General features: G+C 33.2%; 1 protein-coding gene across 4 annotated transcripts in view; it reads left to right on the forward strand.

Annotated features, from left to right (window-relative positions):
• The window catches only part of LOC112412789 (ATPase family AAA domain-containing protein 2B-like), a 113,150-nt gene that overhangs the window by 54,302 nt on the left and 36,112 nt on the right, over positions 1 to 22,736 (forward strand). For all 4 annotated transcript variants that reach the window (XR_003005859.1, XM_024764504.1, XM_024764505.1 and 1 more), the window contains exons 13-17: positions 2,291 to 2,379; positions 7,838 to 7,997; positions 12,938 to 13,028; positions 18,457 to 18,768; positions 21,097 to 21,232. Coding sequence is in view for 3 of the 4 variants with exons in the window: in XM_024764504.1 (XP_024620272.1) it covers positions 2,291 to 2,379; positions 7,838 to 7,997; positions 12,938 to 13,028; positions 18,457 to 18,768; positions 21,097 to 21,232 (788 nt within the window). In the remaining variant the exon portion in view is untranslated. The remainder of the gene's footprint in view (positions 1 to 2,290; positions 2,380 to 7,837; positions 7,998 to 12,937; positions 13,029 to 18,456; positions 18,769 to 21,096; positions 21,233 to 22,736) is intronic.

The following is a 22,736-nucleotide window of genomic DNA, read 5'->3' on the forward strand; positions in this document are numbered from 1 at the left end:
CACTTGAGTTCAGCGCAAGAGCAACCGGAGGTGGCTATGAAATTATTACAGTAGTACAGTATGTACCACAGTTAATTTTATGCAGTTATGATTTAATACTGCATCTTTGTTTACATTTCTCTCGACTGTAAATGGAGCAGGTACAGTGTTTATTCATGTAAGTTTTGATAAATTTTAACTTTTTATGATAGATTTGTGTATATTTTATGGTAGTAAATGATACACTAGTATCTACGTATATTTTATACACCCATGACATACTGTGTTCTTAATTTCGTCACTATTTCTAGGCTACCCAGTTCATCTGTGAGTTTCTTCAAATTGACATAAATCTCCCCCAAAATATTTTCAATATATTTATTGAAAAAAATCCACGTATACTAAGGTCAGCTGTAAAGTGCTTATCACAATAACCGGTGTTAAATACACTGTACTTCCTTTTTGCAATTGTGTGAGGCCATAGTTCTAAAAAAGAGCTGTGTTTCATGTATGTAAAAGTAATGATTAAATCTTTACTCTTCTTCTCTTATTACATAATTCTAGCCTTATAAAGTTTTTTTTTCAAAAGGGGCAAAGTTTTGTGGTTGAATTGTCTTTCATTTAAAGTTATTAGAGGGACTTCCCTGGTGGTGCAGTGGCTAAGAATCCACCTGCCAATGCAGGGGACATGGGTTGGAGCCATGGTCCGGGAAGATCCCACATGCCGCGGAGCAACTGAGCCCGTGAGCCACAACTACTGAGCCCGTGTGCCACAACTACTGAGCCCGTGTGCTGCAACTACTGAAGCCTGCTTGCCTAGAGCCCATGCTCTGTCCACAACAAGAGAAGCCACCACAGTGAGAAGCCCATGCACCACAATGAAGAATAGCCCCCGCTCGCCACAACTAGAGAAAGCCCATGCGCAGCAACAAAGACCCAATGCAGCCAAAAATAAATAAATTAAAAAAAAAAATTATTAGAGAACACTGGAAGTTTAATGAACATCGTTATCAGTAAGGGAGAAATGAAAAATTGTATCCATTCTTTAATAAGCTGACCTTCCTGTGAACTAAGAATTAGCTTTAAGTAATTTTGAAATGAAAATAAACTCTATTAATTTGAGTTAATTATATAACAGTTTTCATTTGTAATTAAAATTTATTTACCTTAAATCAAGTTCCTACATAGATCTGTGATTTATTGAGAAAAATGACACTGTGAAAGTACCAGAAGAAAACTCAGGAGAATTTTGTTTCTAATCTCAGAGTAGGGAAAGTCTAACTATGGAAGAAAAGAATCCACTATATAAAATCTTTTTTTTACATTCTGCGTGGCAACAGTATGGTAGGCAAAACCAAAAGATGATACCCTTTGAAGAAAAATAATTTCATTTCATTTCATAGAGATAGTCTAATTTTTAAGTAAATATAGCTCCTAGAAATCAGTAAGCAGAAGACCAATGATCCAATAGAAAAATTGGCAAAGGATACGAACAGAACTTGTGTAGAAAAGGCAATATTAATGGCTCTTTTAAGATATGAAAAATGCTCATCTTCCTTGATAATAGAAAGAAAAATTAGAATGAAAATGAGGTAACATCCTTTATCTTAAAACGTTAGTCAAGAACAAGAAGTTTGATAATAAATTGTTGGTGAGCAGTCAAATATTTCTGGTGAGAAGTGTAAATTGATACATCAATGGAAGGTAATTTGCAAGTATCTAAATTAGGAATGACACATGCCTTTTGAACCATAAGTTCTACTTTTATAATTTTTTATATTGATATGTTTATATTCATGTGAAATGTTAAATGTACACAGATGTTTGTTCAAGCATTATTGATAATAGGAAAAGATTGAAAACAGCTTAAATGTCCATGAGTAGGGGACTCGTTTAATTACGGCACATCCATATAGTGTGGCATTTTGTAGCTGTTAAAAAAGTATGAAGCAGATCTTTATGTACTTACATGTAAGCTAATTAAAATATATCAATAACATAAAATAGGCTGTGTTATACAATAAAAGCAATATGTATAGTGTGTTTAAATGTGTTTAAAAATACATGTTTGTTTATGTGTATAAATGACATGTATGGAAGAATAAACAAACTGAAAACAGTAGTTGTCTACTGGGTGGAGACCTTGTGGTTAGAGTCTGGGGTGATAAGGAGCTTTCCTTTTTCCTGTATAATCTTTCTTACCTGCTGCATGTTGTACCATTTGCTTATATTACCTATTAAGAAAATACAGTAATTAAATTAAAAATGAAAACTAATACAATAAATAATGTTTGTTTTCTTTTTATACTAGGCATATTTGATGAGACCTTCTATAATATTTTTTGATGAAATAGATGGATTAGCTCCAGTTCGCTCTAGCAGGCAAGATCAGATCCACAGGTAATTTTTCCTAATCTGATTACGTTGAATTCTTTTCATTTGTTGACATAGTATTTAGATTTAGCCCTTGGATAAGTGCTATGAGGCTTATAAGATGTGACCTCTGTCCTTGAGGAAGACTTCTTTCATTAGCACAGGGGTCAGCAAACCAGGACCCATGAGCCAAATCTTCTCCCTGTTTTTGTAAATGAAGTTTCATTGGAACACAGCCATATTCATTGCTTTTTGTGTTATATATATCTCCTTTTGCACTACAAGAGCAGAGATGAGGGAGGGGTTGTGAGAGGAAGATCATATGACTTGCAAAGGCTTAACACATTTACTTTCTGGCCCTTTACAGAAAAAGATGCCCAATGCTGATTTAGCATGATGTTTTTGAAATTTATCCATGTCACATACACTAATATTTTGTTCTTGTTAATTTCTGAGTAGTAGTCCTTGGGCAATGTGTGTGTCTCTGTGTGTATGCCTGTATGTGTACCACAATTTGTTTAATTCCTCTGATAGAGATTTGGTTTGCTTCTATATTTGGCTATTATGATAATGCTGCTGTGAACATTTGCATACACATTTTCATGGGACCATATGTTTTCATTTCTGTTGGGTAAATACCTTAGAGAGAAATGGCTGAATCCTATGGTAAATGTTTGTTTAAATTGATACTACTTTCCGAAGTGGTTTACCATTTTATGTTTTTAACTGTAATGTATCAGGATTTGGGATGCTTCTCATTCTTGCCAGCATTTCGTATTTTTACTCTCTAACTGTTGCTATTCTAATGAGTGGGTAGTAGTGGATTTATTTTCATTTTTCTGATGACTAATAATATTGAGCATCTTTGCATGCACTTATTGCTCATTTACATATTTTCTTTTGTGAAATGTCTGTTATATTATTTTACCCTTTAAAAATAAAGAAATCATATTGTATGTCTCATTGTAGTGTAAGATTTTTTTTATGTGCTCTTAAAACAAGCCCTTTGTGAGATCTATGTTTTGAAAAGTTTTCTACTAGTCTGGCTTGCCTTTTTCTTAAATATGACTTTTTGAAAATCAAAAAGTTTTAGTCTTGATGAAGCCCATTATGTAAATTTTTTTGGTATGTATTTGTGTGTCTTGAGAATAATTTCCTAAACCAATTTGTCAACTATTCTATATTTTCTTCTAAAATATTAGTAGTGTTAGCCCTTAAATTTTGGTCAGTGATTCATTTTAAAGTTAACATTCATATGTCAGCATAAGGTAAGGGTTTGTGTTAATTTTTATAGCTAGTGCAAGGTATGGACTGAAGTTTACTTTTTCCATATTTTTTTTCCCAATTGTTCCAGGACCATTTATTGAAAAGGTTACCTTGTCTCCATTGAATTACTTGGCATCTTTGTCAGAAATTGACCATTAAGTTGTCTATTCCTAGACTTGTTAGTTGGTTCCATTGATCTTTAGGTTTATCCTTATATCATTGACTTAATTACTTGAGAAATTTATACAGTCTTATTAGTATAAGTTCCCAACCTTGTTCTTTGTAATTTAAAAAAAAATCTTTTTTAAAGAGCAGTTTTAGGTTTACAGCATAATTGAGAGGAAGGTACAGAGATTATTGCATTTACTCTGTGCCCACACTGATGCACAGCCTCCCTCATTATCAACATCTTTCATCAGACAGGGTACATTTGTTACAATTGAGGAACCTACATTGACACATGATAATCACACAAAGTGTGTAGTCACTCTGGGTGTTTTGCATTTTGTGAGTTTGGACAAATGTATAATAACATGCATATGTCATTATAGTATCACGCAGAGTATTTTCATTGTCCTAAAAATCCTCTGTGCTCTACCAACTCATCCCTCCTTTCCCTCCCCACCCCACCCCCTCAGTCCCTGGCACTAATGATTTTTTACTATCTACCCTCGCCCTTTCCGTAATGCTATGTAGTTGTAATCATCCAGCATGTAATCTTTCAGGTTAGCTTCTTTCATTTAGCAATATGCATTTAGCAATATGCATGGTGACTTTTCTTGGCTTTTTGTTTGTTTGTTTGTTTCTTCTGTTTGCTTTAGGTTTAGTTTTCTCTTTTTCTAAATTATTCAGATGGAATTTTAGACTTTGATTGAAAGTTTTTTTCTTTTCTAATATAGGCATTGAAAGCTATAAATTTCTTTTTAAGCACTGCTTTAGCTGCATCCCAGTTTTTGACCTCTTACATAATCAGTGTCCTACAGTTCAAAATAATTTCCAATTCCTCTTGTCATTTCTTCTTTGACACAATGAATATTTAGAAGTGTGTTGTTTAGTTTACAAGTTGTGTTTTTTATCTTATTGTTTCTAATTTAATTTTTTAATTGAGGTATAATTAACATAAAACACTGTATTAGTTTCTCTAATTTAATTTTGTGGTCAGAAACAATAACTCTTAAAGTCATTTTAAATTCACTGCAGTTTTCTTTATGTCCCAGGTATTGTCTGTGTTGTGAATTTGTATTCTGCTGTTTGTGGTATAATATTCTCTATATATATCAAGTAAGACAGGGTTATAATAATGTTATGCAGGACGTTTTGTGTTTTTACTGATTTTTTTTTTTGTCTAGTTATTTTATGAACATTAGAGAGATGTGGTAAAATTTCCAACTATAATTGTAGAATTGTCTCTTTAATTCTGCCAGTTTTTGTTTCATTTATTTTGAAGTTTTGTTTTGGGTGCAAACACATTTATTATTTTGGATGTCTTTATTTTGAAGTTGCCTTCTTATTATGAAATGCCCCTCTTTATCTTTGTTAATACTTTTTGTTTTGAAATCTATTTTCATTAGAATCTAATGAAATGATTATCTCATGATTAGATAATGATTAAGCTAATCTAGACTTCTGATGTTTTTTGCTTGGTAAATTTTTTTTCCATTAACTTACTACCTACCTTTCAGTGTCTTAATATTTAGAGTATTACTTTTGTGGATAATACATAGTTGGGTCTTGTTTTCCTAACTGGACAATCTCTTCATTTTAATTTGAAAGTTTAATCCATTAATGTTTATGTAATCATTGACACAAATGAATTGGAGAATACCATTTCATGTTTGCTTTCTATTTATGTGTGTTTTCTTTTTGTTTTTCATTTCTTGCTTTTCTAAAGAGAATATTTGGAGATATTTTAGAATCTTTTTATTTTACTACTGATTTTTTTAAAAATTAATTTATTTTTATTTTTGGCTGCGTTGGGTCTTCGTTGCTGCGCGCAAGCTTTCTCTAGTTAGGGCGAGGGGGGCTACTCTTCATTGCGGTGCACGGGCTTCTCGTTGCAGTGGCTTCTCTTGTTGCAGAGGACGGGCTCTAGGCGTGCGGTCTTCAGTAGTTGTGGCTTGCGGGCTCTAGAGCGCAGGCTCAGTAGTTGTGGTGCATGGGCTTAGCTGCTCCATGGCATGTGGGATCTTCCCAGACCGGGGCACAAACCCGTGTCCCCTGCATCGGCAGGCGGACTCTCAACCACTGTGCCACCAGGGAAGCCCCCTACTACTGATTTTTTTAAAGCTCTTTTATTGAGGTATAATTGATACAGAATACTATATATACTCATTGATATACTTAAAGAGTACACTTGGTAATTTTAACATGTATTTACTTGTGAAACTGTAACTATCAATACATATAAGGATACATATAAGAGAGGTTCCAAATGGTGGGAAAAAGGGATGCAAAAGCTTAGTCACAAATATTCACAGCAGTGTTATTCATAATAGTCATAACATGGAAATAACCCAAATGTCCATTAGCTGATGAATGGTTAAATAAAATGTGGTATATCCACATGGTAGAATATCATTCAGCCTCAAAAAGGAATGACATTCTGACACATGCTACATGTGTTTATCTTATACATGTAACATTGGTGAACCTCACATACGTTACGCTAGTTGAAACAAAGCCAGACACAAAAGATCACATATTGTACTGTTTCATTTATGTAGAATGTCCAAAATAGTCAAATTCATAAAATGGTATAAAAGTGTATCAAGTAAATACTAACAGAAAGCTACTATTGCTATATTAGACAAAAGAGACTAAGACAGAAAGCATTATTATACATAAAAAGAGGATCAATTTACAATGATAAAATCTTCAATTTATTAAAAGATGTAATAGTTTAAAATTTATAATTCCCTAATTACTACATTTCAAACTGTATAAAACAAAAATTGACAGAACTGCAAAGAGTCAAATTGATAATCATTGTGAGAGATATCATGTACCTCTCAGTAATTAATAGACCAAATGAGCATAAAATAAATTCTCTACAGATTATTTGAACAACTATATTATATTAATCTGATCTTGTGGGCATACTTATCTAAGGCAATTATAGAATGAACACTGTTTTCAAACAAACACAGCATTTATAAAAATTGACCATATATTGTGCCTTAAATCACAACTAATTTCCAAAGTTTAGTAATATACAAAATATAAGAAACAAATGACAAAAAGATAAGTAGAGAATTTTATGTTTTTTATCAAGAACTATTGTCCTAACTCTAAGTAATCTATGGTATTAGTAAAATAAAAAATTATAGCTAACTATATATGAACTGCAAACAGAGATATGCAGAAATCAGGAAAGTAGAAAGTCACTTCTTTGAAAAAAATAAATTGACCAACTTGTTGCACAATTGGCCATGATAAAAAAAGACAGTGATAAAGCAATATTTAGGAATACAAAATATGATGTTATTTTAGATTCTGTAAACATTAAAGGTTAAGAGGATGAAGGCCTAAGCTTAAGAGGTAAAAGTATAAAACTTTTAGGAAAAAACCTGTGGGAACATCTTCATGACCTGTATGAATGTTCACAGCTTTTTTGGTAATAGCCAAAAACTGGAAACAGTCTAAATGTCCATCAACATGTGAATCAACAAAGTGGGATCCATCCATAAAATGGAATATTGCTTAGCAATGAAAAGGAATAAACTATTGTTAAACCAACAGTGTGAATTTCAAAATAATCATGCTGAGGGAAAGAATCCAGAAAAAAAGAGTATTTACTGTGTAATCCCATGTATATAAAATTTTAGGTAATGCAAGCTAATCTATAGTGACAGAACTCAGATCAGTGGTTGCCAGGGGATTGGGTCAAAGAAGAGCAGTGGGAATGGATTTTGAAGGGCATGAAGAAGAGCATGATGGATATTACTTTTTTTCATTATGGTGATAGTTTCACATACTTCAAAACTTAGCAATTTGTATACTTTAAAATTTTCAGTGTATTGTATGTCAGTTATCTGCAGAAGACTTAAACCTGTTTAGAGTGATATGAGAAAGTTAAATGGAACTTAGTTTTACTTGTGAACATGGATATAAAAATCCATTTTTTTAGTCTTTAAGACTGATAAAAGTTAGTGTAAGCAGTAATTTTTGCAACTTTTTCTTTCTTCCCTTTTTAAAATTTTGTCTGAAAATTTTGTTACAGCTCTATAGTATCAACCCTCCTTGCTCTTATGGATGGATTAGACAATAGGGGCGAAATTGTTGTTATTGGTGCTACAAATAGACTTGATTCTATAGATCCTGCTCTCAGGAGACCTGGTCGTTTTGACAGAGAATTTCTTTTCAACCTTCCTGATCAAAAGGTAAGAGTCTTTGATATATTAAGATTTATTTGTGACTCAATTATGAAATATATATACATGTATACATATACTTTGAAAGTGGTATTTTATGAGTTGTCATTTTCAAAATTTTGTGCTTGTTGGATATCTTAGTTACTCCTTAAAAAATTCTTGTCATTATTGAATAATTTAATCTTTTTTGTTAACAATTATCAGAAAGTTTATGATTTTTAGGAAGTAAGGGTATGATTTTTAGGTTACTATAGATGCTTACTTACTCTTTTCTTTAGTTCTCCACATTGTATTAATTATCTTGTATGACAGGTTATATGTCTCTTGTTCACCAAAGTAGCTTTGTTCCCGTAAAAATAACGTTTTTAGAGTAATGGTGGCTTTATGAATAAGAGCCCAATATGCAAATTCTCATAGAAATGGTTGTAACATCTTAATTAAAAGCAGCAAATGCCATTCATTATAGTGTAGTTTTAAAAAGAACATAATAAAAAAAATAAGAACATAATTAAAACAGTGCAATGTGTAGTCATTGACTATGTAAAATGTTATTTAATATGTTATACAAAGTTCTCTTTTCCTGTTTTTACTTGGCAATATTTTGGTTAGTCTTTGACCAGTTTAATCAATGACTGTCATCTTCACTGCACATTTATATTTGAGAGGGAGGGACATATTCAGAGAAGATTCTGTATTTGACAATGCTTTGCGTGTATTAAATATATCAAGCCTAATTAGAACCTTTATAACACATACCTATATAAATATAACCAAAAGAGAGCAGAGAAGCTACTACATATGAATATATATATTTATACACACACACACACGCACACACGAGCACTTGCTGTTATATGGCTTTGATTTTGGATCTCTGTAAAATGCCTTGTTTATGTACATAGATGTGAGAAGCTTAGTGATTAGTACAGTACAGTAGCTCTAGGGAAATGAAGGCAATGGCTCTGCTGTATAGAGCAGTCTGTGTAGAGCAGTCTCTACCTCAGTTCGACAGTCTGAACAGCCACTATATCTGTCTCAGTTTTGGATTGACGATCCAACTTATAGGCTTTTTTTTTGGCACCAAGTTTATTTAGCTTTGTCAGGATGGGAAGCATAGTGTATATAGCATCATTTTTGTTACCCGAGTGAGCCTCTAGGGCTGTACCAGTGCATAGAGGTACACTTAGTTATAGGAGACAAGACTGAAGTAGTCTACTTCAGCATGGGGAAGCATCAGCTATCTCATTTGGAACATCTTACAACAGTTCAAGCACATCTTTTAGGCTTTACCAGTTGACGGGGAATGTGCTTATTAGCTCTAAGAGACACAGCCAGTGTTCATTTCGGCACAGGAAAGCCATTACCTTGATTTTCCAATTATCTTCTCTAGTGTCCTAGTCATGTAGGCCTCAAAGTCCATATGCCAACCATAGTCCTCACAATTCAGGTATAGTCCACACAAATCAGAGATTTAACAGTAAACGAGGTCTGGAACAGTACTATCCAGTTGAATTTTCTGTGATGATGGAAATGTTCTGTGGCTTACTATATCGTATAAGTATGGATCTTGAACATAGTTTTCCATGTTAATTTTAACTTTCGAAGTTTCAATAAAACAGTGCTTAAGACCTAAACCTAAGATCATTTTTCTTGGCCTGGGTCTGTGGGAAAAACCTAGACTGGCTGTTCACCTTTTTTTCCTTAGGTAATATTTAAGGTCATGAGACTAGATGATACAATTCCTCTGTCTTAAGAAGCAGTCAGTAAGGTAAGAGGAAAACTAGGAGAGTGGGATTCTGGAAGCCAAGTGAAGAAACTATATCAATGGGGAAGGTATAATTAACTGTGTCGGATGTTGCTAAATTAAATCACATGACAGAAGATTGGCGATTGTATTTAGCATTATGTAGGTCATTGGTGAAACCTGATGGGAACAATTTCAATTAGTGGTGGGTGCAAAAAACTTGACTCGAATATGGTTAGTTTAAGAGAATGGGAGGGGAGGAATTGGAGACAGTGAATGGAGATAAATTTTTCAAAGTGTTTTGCTGTAATAAGAAGCAAAGGATTGAGGTGAGATGTTGAGCAAATTGGGGACAAGAGAAGGTGTTTTGTTATTTTTAAGATGGGAGAAATATCCCGTAGGGAAGGAAGTTTTGGTGATGAGATTGAGAAAGGAGAATTATCTTCTTGCCTTGATAGGCGAGAAGGGGGATTGGATTTAATATATGAGTGATGAGAATGACTTTATTTTTAATTAAAAAAATTTTTATTTATTTATTTGTCTGTGCTGGGTCTTAGTTGCAGCATGTGGGATCTAGTTCCCTGACCAGGGATCAAACCTGGGCTCCCTGCCCTGGGAGCGTGGAGTCTTAGACACTGGACCACCAGGGAAGTCCCGAGAATGACTATAGATAGGAATTTGATAGTTCATCTGTCATAATAGGGAGAAGACAGAATATTGCGGGTACACACGATAACAGGTGGACAGAGTTGGTATGGGGTACCTTTGGAAGTTTTCTTCTGATTGCTTCAGTTTTCTCAGTGGATTAGGAAGCAAGTTCTGAACGAGAGGCTGAGCATGAAGACAGAGAAGCTATGAACTAGTCTGCTGGAAGATAGCCTCATCCTCATGTATAGAATAGAGAAGGGTTAAGGGCAGTCATAAGGCTCCATTTGGTCGTTAATTTAAATTGATACCAGTCAGTGTCTAATATTAGCATGCAGTTTGGGAAGTGGAATATCATGACTCTTGCTATTTGAGCAAGTGAATGTAAAAAACAAACAACAAAAAAAGTAAGTCTTGGTGCCAAATTTTAATAATTTTGTTAACTCTTTGTTACCATAAAATAGCATGTACCTTCTTTATGCAGTAATGCTTAATTTCTTTTGTTTATCATCATCAACAGTATGATTATTGTTATAAATGTTATGTGCATATTCATGAATCCTAAAGAATGAGTGACCTGAGTTTGCCTTTGACTCTTTTTTTTTTTTTTTTTGCCTTTGACTCTTAATAATAGAGGAAGCTACTTTCTATTAGGAGAAACCATATGATTTACTATTCTGTATGCCATATAGAGTAAATTGTAATGAAACATTTCTTGATTTAAATAATTTCTTCTATTTCTTGTTTTTATGATAAAGAAAGGAGACTCTTTATATAGAAAAAGAGAAAGGCACTTAAATGTCTCAGAGACCTGACAATAACTTTTGACTTTAGGTAATTAATTTCATTTCCTCTAAATCTGTACTTATTTTGTAAAATGAAGGGATACAGATAGATTTTTCTTTTTTTCTTTTTGCGGCATGTGGGATCTTCCCGGACCAGGGCACAAACCCGCGTCCCCTGCATTGGCAGGCGGACTCCCAACCACTGCGCCACCAGGGAAGCCCCGATAGATCTTTTTTGAGATATATTCCAGCTTAGATTTTTTTTTTGACGTGTTTCTGATTCTCTAAGGGTCTTGAATGAGTGGCGCCCCTTCTGCTAATGAAGTCTATATAGATTCTTAATGTCATCTTCTAGACTATATAAGCTCTCAGAATTATATTTTTTGGGGGCCTTGATTTTATATTCTTTTAGTATCTGTTCAGGCAGATATTTCAAGTTGAAAGAAAATATTTCTTACATCATTGATTTATTTTTGGTAGTTGAACACCTAACTTAGAACTTGGAATTGAAGCAATAGCTATTGATTCCAGATTTTGTCAACTTTTTGAGCAAAGTTTATCTTGAAAACTTACAAGTTCTTTTTGTTTTTGTGCTAGACCCCAGATTCCTCACCGAGGCAATAATATTATCATCTTGGTTATAATTTGCTTTTTCATAGTCTCAAGAAACTCAAGTAGCAGTGTTGAGGAAACAAGTATACTCAATTTTTTTTTTTTTTTTTTTTTTTGCGGTACGCGGGCCTCTCACTGCTGTGGCCTCTCCCGTTGCGGAGCACAGGCTCTGGACACGCAGGCTCAGCGGCCATGGCTCACGGGCCCAGCCGCTCCGCGGGCATGTGGTATCTTCCCAGACCGGGGCACGAACCCGTGTCCCCTGTATCGGCAGGTGGACTCTCAACCACTGTGCCACCAGGGAAGCCCAAGTATACTCAATTTTAGAAAGCATTGTCTTTCCCCTGAAAGAAGGCAAATGTGAAAAAAAAATTCTGATGTGACTTTTCAGGTGATTATGGACTCATACTTCAGTGTTTATTTTTTACTGTGGGAGAAAAAGAAATTTCATTTAATTTGGAACCAAGATGTTAAAATTTTGATTGTGCTATACATACACAGTTAGATTTAAGGTAAAGAATGCTCTTTTGAAAGAAAAAAATCAAGGTAAAATTGTTTAAACCTTTGTTTTACAGTGAATTCAATTAATATTTATGGAGATTACCTTGTTATATATTAAATGTGAAAGCATTAACTAACCTACAAGATGATGTTTATTATATTTATTTACTTAATTGAAAACTTCTTCAACTTAAAACTTTAATGATACTTTATGTATATTAGAACCAAAAGGCCTGTGAAATCTAAATATAAGGTTTGTTTAAAAGATGATTATTATAACACATTAAAGTTTTTTTGTTTACATGTTTTCAAATGGTTAAGATGACTTGGAGGAAAGTGAAATTTAGTTTTGAGTTCTAGTCCTATATCAGTCACGTAGTCATATGTGCTGCTAGTCAAGTTCCTTTACCTCTCAGGATGTTAAGTATCTTAGTTTGTGAAACAAAGATCTCTGCTGCATAGCTCACAGGGTTATTATGGGAATCAGAGTTGATGCGGATGCCAAGCTGTTTATGTTTCTTTTAAAATAAACAGTTGCTTTTCTGGGATATGGTTAGTTGATAAATTTGTTCCATCTAATACATTTTGGGGTTGAAGATATTTTATTTATTTGTACTTTTTTCCTTAGGCAAGATTTTATTTATCTGTGCTTTTCTTCTTAGGCAAGAAAACACATTTTACAGATCCATACCAGGGACTGGAATCCAAAATTGTCAGATGCTTTTTTAGGTGAATTGGCTGAAACATGTGTTGGTAAGTGCTACTGTTTGAATTTTTTGATTGTCATTGTTTGTTCTGATCAGCCTCCCTTTCCCCTTATGTTTGGAATGTGAATGAGTATAGTTGTGTTTTTGTGCAATAGATGGCTTTGCCTTTAAATGTAAACATTTCACTTGAAGTTTGAACACTTCTAAATTAGAATTTTAGCTGCCATTAGGTGTTTTGATTATCAAAGCTCAGTGGTCATATGCCTTTCATTGAGTGCTGGATTTCCAGTATTACTACAGTGTCTCCTTATAGGAATTGTTCCCTTTCAGAAGTTTTACTAAGAAAAATAAGCTTAAACGAGAGGTGAAGGTCCAGGGATAGGGCAGGACTGTAGTCTTTTACTTCACAGATTACATGATGGACTCATCCTCATGCTGGTGGTTTAGAAAGAAGTTGAGTGAGAGGAGTCTTCAAAGAAAATACTTAATGACATCTGCTAGTATTTCCCCAAATGTAAAACTCTTCAAGTTAATAAGTTATTCACAAAGTAGAAGATCTCCTACAGAGTGAACGAACACTACTGTCCTAAAAGGATATGGTGAGAGTGTTTTATGTACATACATGATCATACATAGGAGACGGAATTCAGAGGTTTTAGAATTTAGGGTTTTGGCTCTAATTAGGTCTGAAATAAAAATGAATGTGGTATTAAGCAACTGAATATACACACAGGTATTTTTCCTTCATTCTTTTTCTGTCTTTTGTCTGTTTTCCTCTCATTCTCTCAAAAATATAAATTAAAAAATCTCTCCATGAACTTTTTTTAAGCATTATGAAGAAGTCCCCCTAATAAGTCCACTAACAGTCAGCAGTCTACTTGGGAAAATTTTAAAGTTACCAAAACCAAAAAGAACAACTTAGTTAAAAAATCATTGTGGTCCACCATCAAATAATTAAAACTTAAATAGAACATTAGTCCATTCAGTTAGCTACATCCGAATTATCCTCTTCATCCACAGGGACCTCCATCTCCGAAGCAGCATACCTCAGCTTTTGAACCACAAAGACCTCGACATCTTCTGGTGAGGAGAAAACGTAAATCTCTCCAGCACTACTCCAGTTTAAGCTTTGCCTGGTATAAGAGAGCATGCGCCAAACCCATTTCGTGTAAATTTGGCTTGACCTTTGCAAAGCCTTGTGCTGCTTTATGGGAGAGGGTGGTATTTGGTACAAAATCCAGTCTTTGCCCTTTTTGAAATTTGACCCCTTTTATTTCCTGTTACTTTTATGATATTATTGTGTTGCAGTATAGATCAGAATGGGAAATATTTGTAGATTCATCTGTGAATTTGTCACAGAATGATCCTTAACTGAAATAAGCAGAAGTCTTCAAATAATTTTGGAAATTCCCTAAGAGTAATTTTAAAATTACTTTTTTTATCCTATCTACCATCTGAAATATTATATACTCTAATTCTTCATCTTAAATATTAGACTCTCAGTTTCCTTTTTCATTTCGAAAGGCCACTCCTTCTCATTTTACCAAGTTATTTATTTTAGCTTTTAGTCAGTTTCTTAAGTTAAAAAAATTTTAAGACATACTTTTTTATAGGACTGAAAAAGTTCTCTTGCCTTTTTTGGGGGTGGCGTTGCTGGTTTAGAATCTGCTTATATATACTCTATTTTCTTCCTGGAGAGTGACATAAAAATCCATTATAAATAACTGACTTCTGATTTTGATTATGACATTTATTTCATTTAAGTTCACTTTAAAAAAAAAGAAAAAAGCAAATACAGGTCTTTAAACTGGAACGGAATAGCAATAAATTTTTAATTCATTATGAGCTTAGCACTTAGGTATCCCAAAGATGTTTTAACATGTATGGGTTCAGCTGAATGAAATTTATGCCTAACAAAAGAGTATGCAGTCTTAATGAACGACTGCAAAGATAGTTGACCTCTAGTTAGAGGTTATGGATTTGGTAACTTTTACCTTGAAATGAATTCCCAAGTACTTGGAGGTTTGCATGCATAATAGGTGTGATTTTTAGTAGTCTTCAAATAATTTGGTATCCAGAACATGTGCACAAATAGTAGGAGCTTAAGGTTAATGAAGAACTTTAATCTAATCATATTTCTCTATTCATTTTCACTAAGAGGGCCAAAACAATGAAAGGGTATCTGTCAATGTGGCATCTTAGCTTGTGGACCTTCATTGTTTGGTATTTTACTTAAAAAGTAACTTCATAAAATTTTATTACCTTTCTCTAATTTATAACCTCTTTGAATAGCTTGTATTTTCATTCTTTCAGACAAATTTCCATCTTAATAGTAGTATTCAGGAATGTGTTTTCTTTGGTATCTAGCTATGTATGTTCATCAGACTATTAGAGTTGTAATGGTAGAACTAGTATAGTTATGGAATTCTTATGGAAGGGATATTGATATTTAACATCAACTTTTAACTCTCAAAAGGCTGTATTTCAGTATTTCTTGAATAGTCATATCATCTATTTTTCTAAACCAGGACCCTTTTGAGAGTGAAAAAATACGCTGTTAATTATGACAAGGCAAATGGCCAAAACCAGGACATGTGGTCACCCTTAATATATCCTATTTAGCCATGGTTATGATGTACCTTTAATTCTGTTTTAGAGTCTAGTAAGGAAAGTGTATTATTAATTCAGTAGTTCTCAATTTTTTTGTATATCAGTATCACTTGTAAAGTTTTCTCAAAGTACACATTTATGTTATGATATTAAACCACCACTTAGTGATTCTGATTCACTAAGTTTGTCGGGAATCTATTTTTGACTCATTTTCATTGTTTATTCAGATGACTAGTCAAGGTTGACAACCACAGATATAAACTAGTAATTCTCATTCACAAACAAATGTAAAGAAGATAAATCCTATCATTTATAGTCTGTTGGTTATGATAATCCATGAGAAAATTTACTTCTTTATTTTTTTTCAAGGATTAGTTTATAACTAATGATGAAATTCAAACTTTCAAGCAAAAATTAGGATTTTTTTAAAAACAGAAAAGGGATTATAAGCTACACAGCAGTTCTCAAAGGGCATTCTATGACTTATATTTGTCATTGTGAGCTGACAGCTTGCCAGCACTTAAAAGACTTTAGCGATGAGATTGGTGATGATATTATATTAACAAATGTGATTTTTTGATATTGTTAATAAAATGTGTCAATATACAAAACATCTATTTAATTCAGTGAAGAAAATTTACTTCTTTAAGTGGAATCTATTATTGTTGATAAGCTTTAAAATTATCTTTAATAAATTAAGAAAAAATGAACAAACATTGCTATTTATATTATGTCAAACATAAATGTTATGGGCAACATTTACTACATAAAATACCTTTTAGTGGCTTTTTTCTGTTCTGCATTGTTTTTGAACGTTTGCTCTTTTTTAATTAGGTTTTTGCACTTAAAAATAGGGTCATATAGTATGTTCACTAAGTATATATACTTTTAAAGAAGAAAAAGAAATGTGGTTTATATTTTTTTGAAGACAGTAGTTTATTCTTTACTTCCTCTGAAATGGATTATTTAGTTAACTGTTTATAACTGAGCTGGTATTCTACAGTTATTTTGTTGAACTAATGTAACAGATGTGTATGGAACAGGAAAAGATACTTTTTGTCAGGTTCATTCATTGAGAAATAGAAAATAAAATGAGAGACGTGGTAAACTTGGTTATTCTGAAGAATTATTTGGGAGATTGGTTGCTGTCATGGGGCAGTGTTAATGCTTAATCTGCTTATAGTTTTCTGAATTAAATTCTCATAGGTCATATTAAGTTTTCCCCTACCTCTGAATAAATGTTTATGAATATAGTACTTAATAGTTTTCATTGAAATTTTTAGTTACAGTGAGTAAGTTGGTTTAATAGTAAAAGAATTTAGATTTCTTAGAAAAAGAAAAGCCTAATAGGTATGGTTCATCCCCCTCTTTTTTGTAATACATGGTAACCTAATAGTTTTACGTTTCCAAACTATAACCTTGGAGTTACTCTTTTCTTTTTTCATTGATTCTTTCACTCAAGAAATACTTTTTGGATATCTACTGAATGCCAGGCCAGGCATCGTTCTTGGTAGTTGAGATACATTTAGCGAACAAAACAAACAAATACCCCTATTCTTACAGAGGTCACATTCTAGTTGGGGAAGGCAGACAGTAAACATAATAGGTAAATGATAAGGTTGTAAGTGCTATGGAAAAAGGAGAGCAGGGTGAGGAGTTTTCTGTTATGTGTAGGACTTGTTTAACGTGATCATTTGCCCTACTGAGGAATATAGGGATAGAATTTATTATAGATGTGTGAGTCAGTTTGATTTATATGGTTTTGTTCCTTAATGTTCTTTTTCTGCCAGTTATTCTGGTACTATTTCTTCTCTGCTCGTAGTTTTCCTATCTAATCACCATTTTAATTTCAGTATTTAAGTGTTCTACAAGGTCATTGTGAGATATAAAGAGATAAATAAACCTGATACCACTCTTTGAAGAGCTTAGGGACTAATGTTCTGTAATTAGTTTGGGTGGTTCCCGCTGCGGGCATAACTGATAAAGGTGGCCAAATGCAGGTTTAATTGTCGATATAAAAAAACACCATGACTAGTTTGAGGTTTTCTTCCCATTTGTGGTAAAAACGTAAGAGTTCATATGTTTTTCTATGTATTTGTTGCTCAAATGAATGAAATGATTTCAGAGCACTGGTGGCTTGATCTGTTGTTTAACTACATGATCAGTTAAATATGGGTAATGGATGATACCTCATATCTTTGTAGCCCTTTGAACTAGATTATCAATCATTTTAAACTAAATATATATATATAAAGGAAGATAATGTAGAAATTTAATGGATTCTCATTCCCTGTAATACCTTTGGAACTATCAGAGATGATCATAACTTTAAAGTATAGTTTTGGGGGTAATAAGATATTAACCTGCTTGTGGGTTACACTCAGAGTTAGTAGTAGAATAGCTCTGATTTTGAAGTTTCCGCTTATGTATACTACTTTGTACTGCTCCATTATATGTGTTTGGAAATTAGTAATATTAGAAAAATTTATAGAAAACTAATGTCATGAGGACTAAACTAATAATTGGAAATATTGATGAAAGATTGATATAAAACTATTTTTTTTAAACCTTCCCTGAAGAAAGATGTACATTATAATTGGTTTTGGCACAAAATATATGACTTGTTTTCTTTTAATATCATTAGTTCATGTGTTTGTTAATTAAAATATTCGAAACATTTTTAGTCTTAATGAGTAAACAGTTTTATTAGGTGACTTTAAATGGTCATTTTTCATTTTGCTAGTGAAATTGCACATGATTGATTTAGTATTTTATTTTAGATAAAGATGTGCATATTTGCAAAATAGAGTTGATACTTGGAAAAATGGACTTACCTTTGTTATCCTTTTCCTTTTGTGCATTAGGCTATTGCGGAGCTGATATCAAGGCCCTGTGCACTGAAGCTGCCCTGATTGCCCTGCGGAGGCGTTACCCCCAGATCTATGCTAGCAGTCATAAACTGCAGCTAGATGTTTCCTCAATAGTGCTCAACGCCCAAGATTTTTACCACGCAATGCAGAATATCGTGCCTGCTTCCCAGCGTGCTGTCATGTCTTCGGGACATGCACTATCCCCCATCATAAGACCACTGCTGGAAAGAAGCTTCAACAACATCCTAGCAGTCTTGCAAAAAGTGTTTCCTCATGCTGAAATTAGCCAGAGTGACAAGAAAGAAGGTAGTATAAATTACCTTTTCATATTGTTAAAATGAAACAAGTACAGGCATAAGTAAATAAATTCTGAGTTTTCTTATAAGGTTATTTTTGTGTTACTCTTTTGTATTTGCCATGAATATAGGAAATGTATCCATTTCACTGGCCACTGTTTATTCTAGGCCTAGCATATTGTCTGGCATACAGTAGTTGCCTAGTCAGTGTCCATAAAAAGAATGAATGGATGTTTGTTCTGTTTGTTCACTCTTGGGACATTCTGACTATCTTAATGTAGGAGTGTTACCATCTTTAGAAAAGTTGGCTATGCTAGTATTGGCTTACATTTCTTTTATTATTATAAAGCCCTTACATAAATTGTCATTTGTTAATCCTCATAACAATCCTGGGGGTAGGTACTCTTACTCTATCAAAAATGAAGATGTTCACTTATATAGGGTCACTCAGTAAGTTCTAGGTCTTGCTCAAACTCAGGGAGCCTGACTCCAGAGCCCATGCACTTAACCATGTTGCTATAATGTCCCTCTGGATTCAACTCACCATACTGTTTTATTGGCACAGCACTCTGCAGTGTGCTGCGCTAATGCAGTGTAAATTACTAGTAGGGCAGTAAATTAGAACCTGATGATAGAAGGTCTTGACTTCTGGCCTCAAGATTGTAGTTTGGATTTGAGATAAAAGCAGAAAGCTACTTTTAAAAATGTTACTCATATACAGGAAAGCTCTAGGTTCCTGTGCTAATCAAAGTAAAAGCCCATGAACTTAGAAGAGACAGTAATTTAAAAAAATTATCCTCATTTTCTTTGTTTAACATGTAGTCTGCACTGTATAAAAAATTGTCCAATGAATTATGTTAATGGTAAAACTGTTATATATAGTAAAAATCATCGATAGTCAATGAATTTTGCTTGTCATATATGTATTTTTCAGAAACTTTTTTTAGGGTAGATTCTCATGAAATATCACATCGATTACTTGATTTCTTAAATTTGTCAGATGAGGAGGAGAACAAATATTATGTATGAGCCAGCTACTCTGCCATGAATTGTACATTTCTTATCTCTGATTTTCAAAACTGAGGATATGTATCTTTTCCCAATTTTTTTTAATTTTTAAAAGACTATGTCACCTTTAGAAGGTCATAAAAATCTTACCTTCTCTTCTGAGAGATTGTAACTTCTTTATTTGCATTTGAGAATTTTTTTATGGCATTATTATCTGTTTTCTTACCATTTTATCCCCATAAGTATAAAGTATGCTTTAGTTTCATTTTTTTTGGTCACATACCAGTGGAGGAAAGAAACCAAATTTTCTTTGATTATTAATCATTGTTTTTTAGTTATTTAGATATATTATTCTGGATTGTTTTGGTCTTTAATATTTTTCTTAGACAAGTATCCTTTCCTTATATATGAAATTATCAATCACATGGTACTCAATTATTTTCTGATTAACCTTTACAATATTAGTTGTATTAAATACTTGGCTTTTAAAAGCCATTGAAATCTGTGTCTGCCAGAACAATTCAGTATCTCATTTTAGAAAGCATGCCTATTTTTTTTCTTTGTTTTTTTGGGGGAAGGGTATGATTTTTGTCAATCTTAATTTCCTCCCATTTCTCCTACACATGTAGCATTGCTTTTTATTGAATGAATTGACGCTTTTGTTAGGTATGTATGAATTACAGCTATTAATACTTTAGGTTGTAGTCCAGATAAATTTTTAAGTATGGCACTTTCAATAGGAATTTTAGTTCCCGTTAGTCCATCGAACAATAACTTAAGACCCAGTGTTACTTGAATGAGTACATTTTTTAAGATTGGTTTTTTTCCCACTGAATTCCTGAGTCCCTTCTTAACTAAGACTAGATTTTCCTTGAAATATGTGTATGTGTGCCATGTGAAAAAATAAAGGTCAATTTGTTCCTTGTTGCTTTTGTAAGAACTGGGCCATACTTCAATTACTCTATTAATTAAACCATCTTATTTATATTAAATGTACTGGTTTTGGTCAAAATTAACTTAGAAATTTTTAGTAAGTAGGTGAGTATTTTATGAGAGTGCCATTTCTTTTCCAGAGTTCTTGTAGTCTCCCAAAATGCATCTCATAACACTTAACTAGTCTGTAAAGGTGAAAGAATTACATTGGTTCCATTTATAAATTATTCAGAATACTGTAGTTTGTCAATTTCCTTGGACAGTCTGTGTTATTTGATGGATAACTTATTAGTTTTTGCCACTTGATTTGTAAACCAATTTTTCTTAGCTTTGGTAGGGCACTAATATTAAAGTACTTTTTAAGCCTCATAATCTTTGTGATTTTTTTTTTAAACAGATATAGAAACTCTGATTTTAGATGATAGTGAAGACGAGAATGCTTTATCAATTTTCGAGACCAGTTGTCACTCAGGATCACCAAAGAAACAGTCATCAGCTGCTGCTGTACATAAACCTTACCTTCATTTTACAATGTAAGCAATTTATATCATTGATTTCAATTTATATTGAAATTTCTATCAATTTAGAGTGATTTTTACTACTTTATAGTTAGAATTACAGTATATTTTTACTTATGGTTGTAACCTGGAGGACTTTGTTTTTCTGTTGTTTGGACACAATTCTGGAAAACTTTACCGTGTCTGTGTTTTTGTGTGGTAATAAATTGGTTTATTGGTCAACTCAAGATATTTTTTCCTAAAATGATTGTGGGATTTTTTTTTTCTTTTAAGTAGGGTAGAAGGAAGGGTTGCCTTCAGAAAGTAAACCCATGTCCCCAATTTTATTGCTTTTTATTTGAACTAAAGTGGACAGAAATGAAATATTTACCATGATCTAGAATATTTTGATTATAATAAGTTTCATATGATAATTTAGGATTCTAAGGGTACGAAAGAGGTTTTGAATTAGAAATTGCTCAGTAACTAAACAAATAACTTTCTTTTTTTTTTTTTTGCGTTACACGGGCCTCTCACTGTTGTGGCCTCTCCCGTCGCGGGGCACAGGCTCCGGACGCGCAGGCTCAGCGGCCATGGCTCACGGGCCCAGCCGCTCCGCGGCATGTGGGATCTTCCCGGACCGGGTCACGAACCCATGTCCCCTGCATCGGCAGGCAGACTCTCAACCACTGCGCCACCAGGGAAGCCCAAAACAAATAACTTTCTGATTCTCCAAAACCTCATTCGTTTACACTTTCCTAATTTAGATTTTATGTTTTTTCTATTTACATTTACCTTTGTCTATATTAAAGCAGCTTTTGCTGTGCACTTCAATGGGTAAACAATTTTAGTGCTAATGTAATTTTAAATTAAGAGACTAAATAGTTTTCAAATACTAACAGCATCATCACTTGCATTTACATAATTATCATGATAGTTAAAGAACCATAATGCTCCAGTCAAGTAGGTCTAATAGGACTTCTATTAGAAGACACTGGATTGTGTATACTTTTAAGTAATTTTTCTTTAGAGATATTTTGAACACATTTAAGTCTTTAATCGAAATTTTTCCCATGTAGATTTTGGTGAAATGTTAATTTGATTATTTGCATTGATAACCCTTCCTTGTTTTTTGGTTTTTAAAATGAGACTAAATTACTTTAATTTACTCTTTAACAGCAAGCTCTTCTATTAGAAACTTTTTTCTTCACTCCAGAGCCTTTCTTTTATGCCCTCTGGGAAGTTTTCTTAAACTGTTTCAGTGATTTTACAGATCTGTTTATTAATGGGTAAGAGAAAACCAAATAATCATTTTTTTTTGACTTTCACCTGGCTAGCCTGTGTGCCATGTGTGTGCTGTTTGTTTTGACAATTTTAGTTATTTGAATTGAAATACATAGTAGGAGCTAAGAAACTATCAATTTTTCAATAAGAACATTCTGTTACTGATTGAATGTATATCAGTGGTATGGCTTATTTTGGTTGGCTTAGCCTTTTTCAAGGAATTGGTTTAATTTTAACCTCTTTTACATACGCTTTT

Source organism: Neophocaena asiaeorientalis, unplaced genomic scaffold (assembly GCF_003031525.2).
Source record: "Neophocaena asiaeorientalis asiaeorientalis breed wild unplaced genomic scaffold, Neophocaena_asiaeorientalis_V1.1 scaffold345, whole genome shotgun sequence".
Lineage (NCBI taxonomy): Eukaryota > Metazoa > Chordata > Mammalia > Artiodactyla > Phocoenidae > Neophocaena > Neophocaena asiaeorientalis.